Source organism: Coregonus clupeaformis, unplaced genomic scaffold (genome assembly GCF_020615455.1).
Source record: "Coregonus clupeaformis isolate EN_2021a unplaced genomic scaffold, ASM2061545v1 scaf6274, whole genome shotgun sequence".
Taxonomy (NCBI): Eukaryota; Metazoa; Chordata; class Actinopteri; order Salmoniformes; family Salmonidae; genus Coregonus; species Coregonus clupeaformis.
In genome coordinates, this window is record NW_025539728.1 from 1 (window position 1) to 11,669 (window position 11,669).

At 44.8% G+C, this 11,669-nt stretch overlaps 1 protein-coding gene across 1 annotated transcript; it reads right to left on the reverse strand.

Annotated features, from left to right (window-relative positions):
* Positions 1-1,653: 1,653 nt before the first annotated feature.
* Positions 1,654-5,473, reverse strand: LOC123490994 (ATP-binding cassette sub-family C member 4-like; the record flags this gene model as incomplete). Its single annotated transcript, XM_045220790.1, has 4 exons — positions 5,258-5,473; positions 5,036-5,143; positions 4,822-4,911; positions 1,654-1,845 (listed from the first exon to the last, which is right to left on the reverse strand). Coding segments are annotated over exons 1-4 (606 nt in total), but the record flags the coding sequence as incomplete, so codon positions are not given.
* Positions 5,474-11,669: the final 6,196 nt, after the last annotated feature.

Here is an 11,669-nt window from a genome sequence, read left to right on the forward strand (position 1 = left end):
CAGTGAGGGGAAAAAAGTATTTGATCCCCTGCTGATTTTGTATATTTGGCCCACTGACAAAGAAAATGATCAGTCTTTAATTTTAATGGTAGGTTTATTTGAACAGTGAGAGACAGAATAACAACAAAAAAATCCAGAAAAACGCATGTCAATAATGTTATTAATTGATTTGCATTTTAATGAGGGAAATAAGTATTTGACCCCCTCTCAATCAGAAAGATTTCTGGCTCCCAGGTGTGTTTTATACAGGTAACGAGCTGAGATTAGGAGCACACTCTTAAAGGGAGTACTCCTATTCTCAGTTTCTTACCTGTATAAAAGACACCTGTCCACAGAAGCAATCAATCGATTCCAAACTCTCTCCACCATGGCCAAGACCAAAGAGCTCTCAAGGATGTCAGGGACAAGATTGTAGACCTACACAAGGCTGGAATGGGCTACAAGACCATCTCCAAGCAGCTTGGTGAGAAGGTGACAACAGTTGGTGCGATTATTCGCAAACGGGAAGAAACACAAAATAACTGTCAATCTCCCTCGGCCTGGGGCTCCATGCAAGATCTCACCTCGTGGGTTGCAATGATCATGAGAACGGTGAGGAATCAGCCCAGAACTACACGGGAGGATCTTGTCAATGTTCTCAAGGCAGCTGGGACCATAGTCACCAATAAAACAATTGGTAACACACTACGCCGTGAAGGACTGAAATCCTGCAGTGCCCGCAAGGTCCCCCTGCTCAAGAAAGCACATATACAGGCCCGTCTGAAGTTTGCCAATGAACATCTGCATGATTCAGAGGAGAACTGGGTGAAAGTGTTGTGGTCAGATGAGACCAAAATGGAGCTCTTTGGCATCAATTCAACTCGCCGTGTTTGGAGGTGGAGGAATGCTGCCTATGACCCCAAGAACACCATCCCCACCATCAAACACGGAGGTGGGAAACCTTATGCTTTGGGGGTGTTTTTTTCTGCTAAGGGGACAGGACAACTTCACCGCATCAAAGGGACGATAGACGGGGCCATGTACTGTCAAATCTTGGGTGAGAACCTCCTTCCCTCAGCCAGGGCATTGAAAATGGGTCGTGGATGGGTATTCCAGCATGACAATGACCCAAAACGCACGGCCAAGGCAACAAAGAAGTGGCTCAAGAAGAAGCACATTAAGGTCCTGGAGTGCCTAGCCAGTCTCCAGACCTTAATCCCATAGAAAATCTGTGGAGGGAGCTGAAGGTTTGAGTTGCTAAACGTCAGCCTCGAAACCTTAATGACTTGGAGAAGATCTGCAAAGAGGAGTGGGACAAAATCCCTCCTGAGATGTGTGCAAACCTGGTGGCCAACTACAAGAAACGTCTGACCTCTGTGATTGCCAACAAGGGTTTTGCCACCAAAAAAGAAATATACCAAGTACTAAGTCATGTTTTGCAGAGGGGTCAAATACTTATTTCCCTCATTAAAATGCAAATCAATTTATAACATTTTTGACATGATTTTTCTGGATTTTTTTGTTGTTATTCTGTCTTTCACTGTTCAAATAAACCTTCCATTAAAATTATAGACTGATCATTTCTTTGTCAGTGGGTAAACGTACAAAATCAGCAGGGGATCAAATACTTTTTTCCCTCACTGTACCATGAGAGCACCATTCAGTGTGTCTTACCCTCTTGAGTGCGCAGGCTCTCAGGACCTTCTCATACTTCTGAAGATGGAGCTCTTTGCCAAACAGGATGTTGCTGCGGATGGTTCCAGGGAACACCCAGGGCTGCTGGGAGGAGTAGGTCAGCTGACCTTTGATCCTCAACACGCCCTTGTCGTGAGGCAGCTCCCCCAGGATGGCGCTTAGCAGAGAGGACTGTGGAAGATGGGAGGGTAAACATGCGAGCTGGCTGATATGGCTTACTACATACAGTGGGGAAAAAAAGTATTTAGTCAGCCACCAATTGTGCAAGTTCTCCCACTTAAAAGATGAGAGAGGCCTGTAATTTTCATCATAGGTACACGTCAACTATGACAGACAAAATGAGAAATAAAATCCAGATAATCACATTGTAGGATTTTTTTATGAATTTATTTGCAAATTATGGTGGAAAATAAGTATTTGGTCAATAACAAAAGTTTCTCAATACTTTGTTATATACCCTTTGTTGGCAATGACACAGGTCAAACGTTTTCTGTAAGTCTTCAAGCAAGGTTTTCCACACACTGTTGCTGGTATTTTGGCCCATTCCTCCATGCAGATCTCTCTAGAGCAGTGATGTTTTGGGGCTGTCGCTGGGCAACACGGACTTTCAACTCCCTCCAAAGATTTTCTATGGGGTTGAGATCTGGAGACTGGCTAGGCTACTCCAGGACCTTGAAACGCAGAAGCCACCTTCGTTGCCCGGGCGGTGTGTTTGGGATCATTGTCATGCTGAAAGACCCAGCCACGTTTCATTTTCAATGCCCTTGCTGATGGAAGGAGGTTTTCACTCAAAATCTCACGATACATGGCCCCATTCATTCTTTCCTTTACACGGATCAGTCGTCCTGGTCCCTTTGCAGAAAAACAGCCCCAAAGCATGATGTTTCCACCCCCATGCTTCACAGTAGGTATGGTGTTCTTTGGATGCAACTCAATGTGGTCCTCTGTAGCTCAGCTGGTAGAGCATGGCGCTTGTAAGGCCAGGGTAGTGGGTTCGATACCCGGGACCACCCATACACAAAAATGTATGCACACATGACTGTAAGTCGCTTTGGATAAAAGCGTCTGCTAAGTGGCATATTATTATTATTTATTTATTATTTTTGTCCTCCAAACACGATTAAGTTGAGTTTTTACCAAAAAAGTTATATTTTGGTTTCATCTGACCATATGACATTCTCCCCAATCCTCTTCTGGATCATCCAAATGCACTCTAGCAAACTTCGGCAGACGGGCCTGGACATGTACTGGCTTAAGCAGGGGGGACACGTCTGCACTGCAGGATTTGAGTCCCTGGCGGCGAGTGTGTTACTGATGGTAGGCTTTGTTACTTTGGTCCCAGCTCTCTGCAGGTCATTCAATAGGTCCCCCCGTGTGGTTCTGGGATTTTTGCTCACCGTTCTTGTGATCATTTTGACCCCACGGGGTGAGAGATCTTGCGTGGAGCCCCAGATCGAGGGGAGATTATCAGTGGTCTTGTATGTCTTCCATTTCCTAATAATTGCTCCCACAGTTGATTTCTTCAAACCAAGCTGCTTACCTATTGCATATTCAGTCTTCCCAGCCTGGTGCAGGTCTACAATTTTGTTTCTGGTGTCCTTTGACAGCTCTTTGGTCTTGGCCATAGTGGAGTTTGGAGTGTGACTGTTTGAGGTTGTGGACAGGTGACTTTTATACTGATAATAAGTTCAAACAGGTGCCATTAATACAGGTAACGAGTGGAGGACAGAGGAGCCTCTTAAAGAAGAAGTTACAGGTCTGTGAGAGCCAGAAATCTTGCTTGTTTGTAGGTGACCAAATACTTATTTTCCACCATAATTTGCAAATAAATTCATTAAAAATCCTACAATGGGATTTTCTGGATTTTTTTTCCTCAATTTGTCTGTCATAGTTGACGTGTACCTATGATGAAAATTACAGGCCTCTCTCATCTTTTAAGTGAGAACTTGCACAATTGGTGGCTGACTAAATACTTTTTTTCCCCACTGTATATACACACTACATGACCAAAAGTATGTGGACATCTGCTTGTCGAACATCTCATTCCAAAATCATGGGCATTAATATGGAGTTGGTCCCACCTTTGCTGCTACAAACAGCCTCTACTCTTCTGGGAAGGCTTTCCACTAGATGTTGGAACATTGCTGTGGGGACTTGCTTCCATTCAGTCACAAGAGCATTAGTGAGGTCAGGCACTGATGTGCAATTAGGCCTGGCTCTCAGTCGGTGTTCCAATTCATCCCAAAGGTGTTCGATGGGGTTGAGGTCAGGGTTCTGTGCAAGCCAGTCAAGTTCTTTCCCACCCGATCTCGACAAACCATTTCTGTATGGACCTCACTTTGTGCACGGGGCGTTGTCATGCTGAATCAGGAAAGGGCCTTCCCCAAACTGTTGCCACAAAGTTGGAAGCACAGAATTGTCTAGAATGTCATTGTATGCTGTAACATTCAGATTTCCCTTCACTGGAACTAAGGGGCCTAGCCGAACCATGAAAAACAGCCCCAGACCATTATTCCTCCACCACCAAACTTGACTGTTGGCACTATGCATTGGGGCAGGTAGCGTTCTCCTGGCATCCGCCAAACCCAGATTACTCCGTCGGACTGCCAGATAGTGAAGTGTGATTCATCACTCCAGAGAACGCGTTTCCACTGCTCCAGAGTCCAATGGCGGCGAGCTTTACACCACTCAACCCAACACTTGGCATTGCGCATGGTGATCTTAAGCTTGTGTGCGGCAGCTCGGCCATGGTCATGGAGCTCCCGCCGAACAGTTCTTGTGCAGACGTTGCTTCCAGAGGCAGTTTGGGACTCGGTAGTGAGTGTTGCAACCGAGGACAGATTATTTTTACGCGCTACGTGCTTCAGCACTTACAGTTGACCGGGGCAGCTCTAGCAGGGCAGAAATTTGACGAACTGACTTGTTAGAAAGGTGGCATCCTATGACAGTGCCACGTTGAATGCCACTGAGCTCTTCAGTAAGGCCATTCTACTGACAATGTTTGTCTATGGAGATTGCATGGCTGTGTGCTCGATTTTATACACCTGTCAGCAACGGGTGTGGTTGAAATAGGCGAATCCACTATTTTGAAGGGGTGTCCACATACTTTCATATATAGTGTACTCCTATACGTGCATGACCTCTGACCTTTCCAGCCCCCACAGGTCCAATGACTGCGACAAGCTGCTCCGACTTTACTGTGAGTGACAGGTTCTGGAGAGACGGGGCGTCCAGACACTGTGGAGACAGAGGGAAGGGACATTTCATAGCAATACATGAAGCTACCACACAGGACAGGCGTCTACTTGTTTTGTATATCAACATTTGGACATTCAACATTTGACCCTGCCAGAATATTCACCTTGTCCCAGTAGCAAATTAAGTCCTTGATCTCAACAGAGGTGTCTTTCTCTTCCTCCTGGGTGAATCTCATGTTGTTTCTCTCAATCTCATCCAACAGAAGGAAATTCTGTGGGTCAACAGAGAGATGATGCAGCCAAACAAACCATACTAAAACTACAATAACTCCTTGCACCTAGGTGAAGCACAGTAGCCATTTTGTGCCAGATGATCTATAGAGTACCTTGATCCTGCGGATACTGATGATGGTCTCGAACACCTTCTCGATGGCCAGTGGAAAGAAGAGGGTCACTGTGAGCTTGATGGCACCATATAGAGACACTGCCACAAACACCTGGCTGGCTGAGATGGTGTTCCCCAGGAGGACGTAGACAGTGAAGGTGATGAAGACGATGATCTTACTGGCCGCAAAGAAGGAGGCCATGTTGAGGCCCCGCATTGGTAGGAGCTAGACATGATCTTGGAGATCTCTTTCCTGAGGGAAGAATGAAAGAGAAGTCTTTCAATAACAACGCAATAAAACAAAACATTCTGTTACACATCTGTTAAATTAAATGGAGTCTTTATAAATCTTTCCTTTAACCTATAAAAGTCTAAGTCATTGGGGAGGTTCTACTAAGTTAACATATGGAATTGTTTTAAGATGGTCATACCATGGATCATTTAGCCATTTGATTTTGAATGTTAGGACCCCATTAGGTATGTGTGTTATATATATATATATATATATATACAGTGGGGAGAACAAGTATTTGATACACTGCCGATTTTGCAGGTTTTCCTACTTACAAAGCATGTAGAGGTCTGTAATTTTTTATCATAGGTACACTTAAACTGTGAGAGACGGAATCTAAAACAAAAATCCAGAAAATCACATTGTATGATTTTTAAGTAATTAATTTGCATTTTATTGCATGACATAAGTATTTGATACATCAGAAAAGCAGAACTTAATATTTGGTACATAAACCTTTGTTTGCAATTACAGAGATCATACGTTTCCTGTAGGTCTTGACCAGGTTTGCACACACTGCAGCAGGGATTTTGGCCCACTCCTCCATATAGACCTTCTCCAGATCCTTCAGGTTTCGGGGCTGTCGCTGGGCAATCGGACTTTCAGCTCCCTCCAAAGATTTTCTATTGGGTTCAGGTCTGGAGACTGGCTAGCCTCCGGACCTTGAGATGCTTCTTACAGAGCCACTCTTTAGTTCTGCCCTGGCTGTGTGTTTCGGGTCGTTGTCATGCTGGAAGACCCAGCCACGACCCATCTTCAATGCTCTTACTGAGGGAAGGAGGTTGTTGGCCAAGATCTCGCGATACATGGCCCCATCCATCCTCCCCCTCAATACGGTGCAGTCGTCCTGTCCCCTTTGCAGAAAAGCATCCCCAAAGAATGATGTTTCCACCTCCATGCTTCACGGTTGGGATGGTGTTCTTGGGGTTGTACTCATCCTTCTTCTTCCTCCAAACACGGCGAGTGGGGTTTAGACCAAAAAGCTCTATTTTTGTCTCATCAGACCACATGACCTTCTCCCATTCCTCCTCTGGATCATCCAGATGGTCATTGGCAAACTTCAGACGGGCTGGACATGCGCTGGCTTGAGCAGGGGGACTTGCGTGCGCTGCAGGATTTTAATCCATGACGTCGTAGTGTGTTACTAATGGTTTTCTTTGAGACTGTGGTCCCAGCTCTCTTCAGGTCATTGACCAGGTCCTGCCGTGTAGTTCTGGGCTGATCCTCACCTTCCTCATGATCATTGATGCCCCACGAGGTGAGATCTTGCATGGAGCCCCAGACCGAGGTGATTGACCGTCATCTTCAACTTCTTCCATTTTCTAATAATTGCGCCAACAGTTGTTGCTCTCACCAAGCTGCTTGCCCTATTGTCCTGTAGCCCATCCCAGCCTTGTGCAGGTCTACAATTTTATCCCTGATGCCCTTACACAGCTCTCTGGTCTTGGCCATTGTGGAGAGGTTGGAGTCTGTTTGATTGAGTGTGTGGACAGGTGTCTTTTATACAGCTAACGAGTTCAAACAGGTGCAGTTAATACAGGTAATGAGTGGAGAACAGGAGGGCTTCTTAAAGAAAAACTAACAGGTCTGTGAGAGCCGGAATTCTTACTGGTTGGTAGGTGATCAAATACTTATGTCATGCAATAAAATGCAAATGAATTACTTTAAAATCATACAATGTGATTTTCTGGATTTTTGTTTTAGATTCCGTCTCTCACAGTTGAAGTGTACCTATGATAAAAATTACAGACCTCTACATGCTTTGTAAGTAGGAAAACCTGCAAAATCGGCAGTGTATCAAATACTTGTTCTCCCCACTGTATATATATATATACTGCTCAAAAAATTAAGGGAACACTGAAATAACACATCCTAGATCTGAATGAATGAAATAATCTTATTAAATACTTTTTTCTTTACATAGTTGAATGTGCTGACAACAAAATCACACAAAAAATTATCAATGGAAATCAAATGTATCCAACCCATGGAGGTCTGGATTTGGAGTCATCCTCAAAATTAAAGTGGAAAACCACACTACAGGCTGATCCAACTTTGATGTAATGTCCTTAAAACAAGTCAAAATGAGGCTCAGTAGGTGTGTGGCCTCCACGTGCCTGTATGACCTCCCCTACAATGCCTGGGCATGCTCCTGATGAGGTGGCGGATGGTCTCCTGGAAGGATCTCTCCCAGACCTGGACTAAAGCATCCGCCAACTCCTGGACAGTCTGTGGTGCAACGTGACGTTGGTGGATGGAGCGAGACATGATGTCCCAGATGTGCTCAATTCAGGATTCAGGTCTGGGGAACGGGCAGTCCATAGCATCAATGCCTTCCTCTTGCAGGAACTGCTGACACACTCCAGCCACATGAGGTCTAGCATTGTCTTGCATTAGGAGGAACCCAGGGCCAACCGCACCAGCATATGGTCTCACAAGGGGTCTGAGGATCTCATCTCGGTACCTAATGGCAGTCAGGCTACCTCTGGCGAGCACATGGAGGGCTGTGCGGCCCCCAAAGAAATGCCACCCCACACCATGACTGACCCACCGCCAAACCGGTCATGCTGGAGGATGTTGCAGGCAGCAGAACGTTCTCCACGGCGTCTCCAGACTCTGTCACATGTGCTCAGTGTGAACCTGCTTTCATCTGTTCTCTGGCAAATGCCAAACGTCCTGCACGGTGTTGGGCTGTAAGCACAACCCCCACCTGTGGACGTCGGGCCCTCATACCACCCTCATGGAGTCTATTTCTGACCGTTTGAGCAGACACATGCACATTTGTGGCCTGCTGGAGGTCATTTTGCAAGGCTCTGGCAGTGCTCCTCCTGCTCCTCCTTGCACAAAGGCGGAGGTAGCAGTCCTGCTGCTGGGTTGTCTGCCTCCTACGGCCTCCTCCACGTCTCCTGATGCTACTGGCCTGTCTCCTGGTAGCGCCTCCATGCTCTGGACACTACGCTGACAGACACAGCAAACCTTCTTGCCACAGCTCGCATTGATGTGCCATCCTGGATGAGCTGCACTACCTGAGCCACTTGTGTGGGTTGTAGACTCCGTCTCATGCTACCACTAGAGTGAAAGCACCGCCAGCATTCAAAAGTGACCAAAACATCAGCCAGGAAGCATAGGAACTGAGAAGTGGTCTGTGGTCACCACTGGCAAAACCAGTCATTTATTGGGGGTGTCTTGCTAATTGCCTATAATTTCCACCTGTTGTCTATTCCATTTGCACAACAGCATGTGAAATTTATTGTCAATCAGTGTTGCTTCCTAAGTGGACAGTTTGATTTCACAGAAGTGTGATTGACTTGGAGTTACATTGTGTTGTGTTATTTATTTTTTTGAGCAGTGTATATATACATACTACCGTTCAAAAGTTTGGGGTCACTTAGAAATGTCCTTGTTTTCGAAAGAAAAGCAAATTTTTGTCCATTCAAATAACATCAAATTGATCAGAAATACAGTGTAGACATTGTTAATGTTGTAAATGGCTATTGTAGCTGGAAACGGCTGATTTTTAATGGAATATCTACATAGGCGTACAGAGGTCCATTATCAGCAACCATCAGTCTTGTGTTCCAATGGCATGTTGTGTTTGCTAATCCAAGTTTATCATTTTAAAAAGGCTAATTGATCATTAGAAAACCCTTTTGCAATGATGTTAGCACAGCTGAAAACTGTTGTGCTGATTAAATAAGCAATAAAACTGGCCTGCTTGAGACTAGTTGAGTATTTGGAGCATCAGCAATTGTGGGTTTGATTACAGCCTCAAAATGGCCAGAAACAAATAACTTTCTTCTGAAACTCGTCAGTCTATTCTTGTTCTGAGAAATGAAGGCTATTCCATGCGAGAAATTGCAGAACAGCGCAAACTGGCTCTAACCAGAATAGAAAGAGGAGTGGGAGGCCCCGGTGCACAACTGAGCAAGAGGACAAATACATTAGAGTGTCTAGTTTGAGAAGCAGACGCCTCACAGGTCCTCAACTGGCAGCTTCATTAAATAGTACCCCCAAAACACCAGTCTCAACGTCAACAGTGAAGAGGCGACTCCGGGATGCTGACCTTCTAGGCAGAGTTGCAAAGAAAAAGCCATATCTCAGACTGGCCAATAAAAATAAAATATTAAGATATGAGATATGGCTTTTTCTTTGCAACTCTGCCTAGAAGGTCAGCATCCCAGAGTCGCCTCTTCACTGTTGACGTTGAGACTGGTGTTTTGTCTCGGTAATTTACACCATCATGCTTTGCCTTCATGGCAATCGTGTAAGCTAACTCAGGCTTTAGCCTGCGCTCGGAAGGCATTTCTGTGTGGGAATTTTTGCTCATTTCACGATCAATGGCATATTTTAGAATTAATGGATGCGGAGCCGGTAACTCTAGGCTATTCAACAAGTGGAATTATTTGTGCAAATTGATGCAAGTGTTGGACCCCGGATACTCAGACTGATCATCATTTTCAACTGTATTTCAATTTGCCGGGGATAGCTCTCATCTCCCAGCTCAGTCAAGCACACGGCTACAGGCTACTTGCCCAGCCAACGTTTGTCAGTGAAGTATCACTGTAGCCTACTTTTGTTTCTCATCGCATGTCCCTGTCGGCATTTTGATTCCCCCATCATGCTGCCACATCTAGCCGGCCATCCCATGTTAATATAAATATATTACGTTTTTTCTCCCCGCTCTGCTGACGAGTATTTTCTCTGCTCGTACAGGAGTAATAAAGGCCTAGTGCACTAATTTGGTTGTTTCATTTGTTCACTCATCATAGGGCTATGCCAATTTTATCATGTCGATCTAGCGCATTGTCTGCATTATGTATGGTTTCAGGTGTGTAGCCCACGGGCCTCCTCTTTCCCTTTAAAATGTTGTGCCGTTTCCTCTTCCCTCGCTATTGCTCTCTCCTCTCTATTAATTATATTAGAATGTATGGAACGCCATAACACCGGCACGTCTTTCATGGTCGTGCCCCACTATCCGTGAGCCCACTATCCGTGAGCACTCCCGTCCACTGGTCTACACAGGCCGATTGCTGTCGTGCTGTTCACAGCTATATGATTTGGATAGGAGTGGACTCGGAACTAAGGTGCTGCAGTAACGGCCATTACAATTAACAAGTGTACCCTCTGCTGTCAAGGTGGGCAATATCAACACCATTACAACTAATATCTTAATATGTCTGTTTGCTAAACAACATGTTGTCTTGTGTGAAACATTATTTTGCAATTTAGCTATCCTCTACAGGGAAAAGGGCGCATTTATGCTGTTGGTAGTGGCTCAACGTATGGACCGCCATATAACACGGGCGTGTCATCCATATTCGTGCCCTGCCGGGCGTGAGAACTCTGTCTACTGATCTACACAGACTGAGTGCTGTTCAGAGCTATTTGGATACATAGGAGTGGACTCTACTAAGGTGAACTCAAGAGAACTTGTCGAACGGCCTCGCCGACAATCCATCGCAGCAATCGTGGATTGGTATTGTATAATAAGAGGCCACATGTTTCATAAGTCTGTAAGCTGGTCAATCATATTTGATATTAAGTAGCCTTGCTCAAGTGGAGCTTTGCAACAGTCATTTTATCAATTGATTCCTCAGCGACACAAATGGACTACTGCCTTTAACTCTCATCACTCTTGGCATTTGTATTAAATTTGTAATTAATCTCGTCATAAACAAAATGTCTTCCGTTTGTTTGATATCAGTCCATGAAATCAGTTCTATCTCGAATAATGGAGATGTTCTCCAGCAGCAAACTACGTGGCAGGGTGGCCATCGACAGTAATATATCAACCAAGAACTGTGGCTTTCAGCTTCAGTTATGTTGCCCGTAGCTTATTAACCTCTTAAGGATCTGACCCTTTTTTTCAATTTTCGCCTAAAAGGACATACCCAAATCTAACTGCATGTAGCTCAGGACCTGAAGCAAGGATATGCATATTCTTGATACCATTTGAAAGGAAACACTTTGAAGTTTGTGGAAATGTGACATTAATGTAGGAGAATATAACACATTAGATATGGTTAAAGAGAATACAAACAAAAAAATGTGTGTTTTCAATTTTTTTTGTTTTTCCATCATCTTTGAAATGCAAGAGAAAGGCCACAATATAATATTGCAG